The sequence below is a fragment of the Hoplias malabaricus genome, chromosome Y, assembly GCF_029633855.1.
Source record: "Hoplias malabaricus isolate fHopMal1 chromosome Y, fHopMal1.hap1, whole genome shotgun sequence".
Lineage (NCBI taxonomy): Eukaryota > Metazoa > Chordata > Actinopteri > Characiformes > Erythrinidae > Hoplias > Hoplias malabaricus.
Window position 1 is genome coordinate 57,407,384 of NC_089820.1, and position 5,636 is coordinate 57,413,019.

At 41.4% G+C, this 5,636-nt stretch overlaps 1 protein-coding gene across 1 annotated transcript; it reads left to right on the top strand.

Annotated features, from left to right (window-relative positions):
• Positions 1-233: 233 nt before the first annotated feature.
• Positions 234-4,933, top strand: LOC136679597 (uncharacterized). The gene is made up of 5 exons (XM_066658222.1): positions 234-361; positions 1,109-1,288; positions 1,378-1,598; positions 2,777-2,827; positions 4,232-4,933. The coding sequence occupies exons 1-5, from the start codon at positions 349-351 to the stop codon at positions 4,421-4,423; spliced, it is 657 nt and encodes a 218-aa protein (XP_066514319.1). The 5' UTR covers positions 234-348; the 3' UTR covers positions 4,424-4,933.
• Positions 4,934-5,636: the final 703 nt, after the last annotated feature.

Consider the following 5,636-nt stretch of genomic DNA (forward strand, 5'->3'; position numbering starts at 1 on the left):
AATTTTTTATTTGCAAATTCCTTTCACAGGAGCTGTACTTTTCTGTGTTCGTTAGTTTACTACATTTTAGCTGAGTTCCACACTGCAGGTTATTTTCGTGTGTCCCTCGCCCCAGATCGACCCGCATGATTTCTTTGAAACGCTGTATTTCAGAGAGAGAGAGAGAGAGAGAGGGGGAGAGGGAGAGGGAGAGGGAGAGGGAGGGGGCGGAGTTAATGAAAGTGAAAGTGTGCGGCAGCTTCAAGATTATTATCCTCTCCCGCTCTCTTTCAGTTTCTAACTCTCTGAGGCGTTACCTCCAACCGAACCACTCTGTTTTACTCACTGCGCGTTACATTTCTGTTTAAAATGGCTCATAAAGGTAAGGAGTTTTTAAAAAATAAATGCTAAGCTTGTGTATAACTGATAATGTCAGACATTAGACACAGACGCTGTTATTGAAGGCATTGAAATAATGTTAGCAAAGTAGTAGGTAACTGTTCTGTTGCTAAGCAGCTACTTCCGGTTTATCGTGGTTTAATAAAAGTCTTGATGCACTGATGTAAACACATTATGTGACTATAAGGTACCTGCTTTTATATCATCAATAACATCACTCCCACCCCCATGCTTCTACACCCACTGCCCCTGTGCACTTGTGCTGACCGTGCAGGAGCACTTTGTTGTTCTACAATTACAGTTAACATAGTAAATCTGTTGCTCTGCATACTTGGTTGACCCTGTTCAACTTTTACATCAGTGGAGAGACCCCCACAGAGCAGTTGTGATGTGGTGGTGGATCATTCTCAGCGATGTGTCTGTGTGTGTCGTGCTTGTACGAGTGGATCAGACACAGCAGTGCGACTGGAGTTTTTTTAAAACCTCACTGAGAATAGTCCACCAACCAAAATTATTCACTACTCAAAAAATACCTGCTCTGGGGTGGTCCTGTGGGGGTCCTGACAATGAAAGAAAAAGGGTGGAGCAACAGATAGACTACTGTCTGGAATTATAGAACTACAAAATGCATAAATACAGTCAGTGGACAACAGCCGTAGGAACGACAAAGAGGGAGCAATGCTATGGTGCTAAATAATGCTAATTAATATTTTTTCCTTCTGATGTTTAGTGTACGTCATGGCCTTGGGAAACACTTTGAATTCTCACAGGACTTTTATGGAACGACTAAAGCTTTTGTCCAAAATCCATGAGGTGGGGTCTGTGGATGACTGTCATTTCATCTTAGCTTTTGTCCCCATCGTGTCTCGCGCTGGAACAGACATTGAAGCTGCTCTTCAGAAGATTCCTGGTAAATACGGGACATAATGTGTTATAAAACTGCTGAAATCTAAATTAGACAAATCTAAAACAGGTTTTCTCTCTCTTTCTCTGTCCTAGCGAACTGCCCTGTTTTTCTAGTGGTGCTCCACCACACATTTGATCCATATTTCGTAGTCCCAGACAGCAAACTCAGTGTAAAGAGGAGCAATGTAGACACTGTGGACTGTCTGCACCATGAAGACCGAGGTCTGCTGAGATGCCAGCGCAACGACGAGGCTCTGAGAACTGTAACTCAGCGTCTATCAGAACGAAGTACAACCACTGTGGACATGGAATCGGTAAGTAAAGGCTCAAAGTGCTGAGTCATTCCAGTCCTGCAGGTTTGTGTACGGCATAGTGTTGTGAGGAGTTCAGTCCTTAGCTTGGGTTTGAATTTCATATAATGTAACTTAGAGCATTATATCTGTAACATCAGTAACAAGGCACACCATGATCATCTCTAACTGCTTATCCAGTTCAGGGTCGTGGTGGGTCCAGAGCCTACCCGGAATAATTGGGTGCAAGGCGGGAATACACCCTGGAGGGGGCGCCAGTCCTTCACAGGGCAACACACACACACTCACACATATGGACTCTTTTGAGTCGCCTACCAACCTACCAACGTGTGTTTTTGGAGCGTGGGAGGAAACCAGAGCACCCGGAGGAAACCCACGCAGACACAGGGAGAACACACCACACTCCTCACAGACAGTCACCCGGAGGAAACCCACGCAGACACAGGGAGAACACACCACACTCCTCAAGTTCAAGAAGTTTATTGTCATTTCAGCATTATACAGTGTTTACAGTACACAGTGAAACGAAATATCGTTCCTCCAGGACCAAGTTGCTAAAATGAAAAAAACGTTTTTTAAACAAATAAAAGCCCGCTTGGTTCCGGAATAGCCGCTGCACATGTGTTGACGCACGCGCCGCCAGCTCAAGTGTGTGAGCTGGCAGAGACAGTCACCGGGAGGAAACCCACGCAGACACAGAGAGAACACACCACACTCCTCACAGACAGTCACCCGGAGGAAACCCACACTGACACAGGGAGAACACACCACACTCCTCACAGACAGTCACCCGGAGGAAACCCACACTGACACAGGGAGAACACACCACACTCCTCACAGACAGTCACCCGGAGGAAACCCACGCAGACACAGAGAGAACACACTCCATGATCAACAGTGTCTTAAATCCAGCGAATAATCAGCTCCTATTAATCGAAACCCTGCTCTGAAAACAAAAGACAGTGCATCCAATAAGATCAAAGGCCTCATGCTCCTTTTATACAGTGATAGAAAACAGAACAGAAAAGGCTCCAGTTGCACAGATATTATTTAAATGACTCACAGAGACATGGTAAAGCTGTTCTTGGGCAGAATTAAAGGGGCCTCTCTCTGTTTTGTCTCCAGCACTGGGCTCATCTGATTTTAAATTTCACTCCCTTTTCCCTTGCCTTTAATTTTAGGATCAGTGGAGGAGAGGCAATACACAACCCTTCGGCTTCAACTGGGAGAATGTGAGTATTCCTACCATATGTTCGCTGTCAGATCAAAACCTCTTAACTCCATTTTGGTTTGTTTTATTTTTTGAACATACTCTGAAAACACACACAGCCCTTTTCATTGCATTGAAAGTTTTAAATAAACTGAGCCAAAAAATATAAAACTAAATAAAACTTGGCCAAAATATACTAGCAATAAAATACTGCATTGTTTTACATTAAGTAGCATATTTATGAACATAATATTATTAAATATATTTCAGCAGCTCACATGAGATTTGCACATTTGTACTCCCAGGCTGAAGTAGTTTATGCTCCATAGAGTGGGTCTCATTGAGTGGGCGTTACAATATAGGAAGTACAAAAAAGACAAACAAAAAACAAACAAACCATCAAACAATAACACAAGCTCATAGAGACCACAAAACCACACAGTTAGCAATGATGAGTAAAAGCAGCCAAACCAGAAGCAGCACTGATACTCAGAAATAAAACAAGCCTCACAAGTACAGTCACTGTTGTTATTAGCAGTCACTCGATGGAAACGGGAGATTAGTGAAAACAAAAGCAGGTGGCTGCAGAGGCAGCAGCACTGAAACACAGTTTCACAGTCACAGTTGAGGGAAGGAAGAGGAAGAGGAAGCAGGCGTACACACAAGGAAGGGCTTTAATAAGACAAATAACAAAACTAAAAGCACAGTCTGAAAATAGACACGGGAAGATCACAGAAACTAGAACAAAACTGAACAGAAACAAAAACGGGAACAGCCGTGAACATTCAGACACAGCTACACAAAAGACCAGACAAAGGAGTACTGAATACACACACACAATCAGAGACAAGGAACACCTGGGAACACGGGGGCAGGATTACCAAAGAGACACAGGTGGGAATGATGAGAGGGCCGGGCTAAGGTGGAGAAAAGAGAGGAGACTAGCACATGGCAGACAAGGAAACTCAGAAGACACAAAGCAAAACATGACTGAAATAAGCTCCATAGCTATTAGATTAGATTAGATTAGATTAGATTCAACTTTATTGTCATTGTGCAGAGTACAAGTACAAGGCCAATGAAATGTAGTTAGCATCTAACCAGAAGTGCAATAACATTATTTACATAAAGTGCAGTTGTGTATGACATGTATACATAGTATAAATACATTTTATACTATGTATATATATTAGCATCTTTAGCTATAAAATGGCCTCCGTTGGTTGATATCAGAGGCAGTGTTAGCAGCCACTAGCTACAGGTGAATACATACAGGTCCCTGGGTGTCAGTATCATTTCAGTGTCATTTCAGAACATGACGAACAAACAGCTGTATTTTCTTGTAAAACTGTTTTTTCTTTTCAGCAGAATAGAAACGTTTTTTACCTCTTTAAAAAAGTTTTTAACTATTTCTGTCCTTCTACAGATTCTCTGGATGTTGGCTCTGCTGAGTATGATAATGAATTACATGTATTTTCCCTTCGTTTGGTTCCTTCTCTTGATACTGCTCCTATTGGTTGTTGTTGTTCTGCTGAAAACTGGCTACGGAAAAGAGACTCCCCTGCTTATTTTCGCTGTAAACACCTTTGTGATAGTTGCTTATAAATTATTTACATGACCCAGGAAATGAGACCTACAGACCTATTAACATTTTAAAATGAGAGCAGTGGCTGGTACTTCATCTTCTTCTGAAAACTTTAAAAACACTTTAGTGTGTAGGCTATTCTTCATGAGGATACATGACCCCAACAGATGATGACATAAACATCATAATGACAAAAATCATAATCCTATGTAAACAGATGTAAATGCTAATCCCAGTAAGCAGTAATAAGCTTTTATAGATATTCTATGTTGATGCCAGTGTCATGAAAGGCTTATGTAGAGCATCCAAACGAACAATGACCAACAATAAAGTTTTCCGTCTAACCTAAAAGTGTTGTAAAGAATATAACGCATGCTGATACATTACATATATATGATATAAACATCTGTAATCAGCCTTTGTGATGAAGACCATTGTAAATGTGGAGGAATCTGTTGTTGAATCTGCGTTCGAGCTCAGTGTTGTATACGCAGCATTACATCAATGTCTTCTGTAACAATTAAAAGCATTTGCAGAAATAAAATGAAGCTGTGATTCATTACTGTGGCTATATTCACTGAAGCTGAATATTAGAATAAATCAGCCTTATTTACCATTAAGTGTAAGATAATGTTAAACAATTTTATGAAATTTTATAAAGTCTAAATGCATTTATAGGTGTCCAGATTTGTTTTTAAAGTCTGTGTCAGCGCCCTGTTCAGGGGATCTGCCATTTTTAGTAGTGTCTGAAAAAACATTTTTCAACAATTTTCAATGCACTCAAACATTCCCACAATGCACTGCAAAAAAGTAGTGTACATCCCATGTACACTATTGGAGAATGGATACCCACAATCCACAGAGATTTGGGATAAAAACCTGCATAAGATAGTGTCTGAAATCGTCGTGAGTCCAATAAAAATAAATGTAAAAGCTGCTAGAGATTTTACACGCTGCGGTTTTGCAGGATTTGAATCAGCTCTGCATTTCCTGGTGATTGACATATCTCTGGCCAATCAGAGCTCTGCAGGGTTTACACCTCACCATTTAGTACCTACTCGGCACGGCTGGAACCCGGAGTGAGCTGGGACTAACAACCTACCCGGTTCCAGGGACCAGGACCAGATTTGGCCAATGGAAAGCAAAAGAACTGTGCCGAGTCGAGTAGAGTTGTCTAAATTTTATGCAGTGGAAAAGCGTCATTTGTAGATTTGGTATGATTAAAGATACTGCGCCATCTACTGGT

Excerpts from the sequence above, each read along its gene's own strand:
- LOC136679597 (XM_066658222.1), top strand. Across the intron at positions 1,599-2,776 it reads CCACTGTGGACATGGAATCG|GATCAGTGGAGGAGAGGCAA; the intron begins GTAAGTAAAGGC and ends CTTTAATTTTAG. Across the intron at positions 2,828-4,231 it reads TCGGCTTCAACTGGGAGAAT|ATTCTCTGGATGTTGGCTCT; the intron begins GTGAGTATTCCT and ends GTCCTTCTACAG.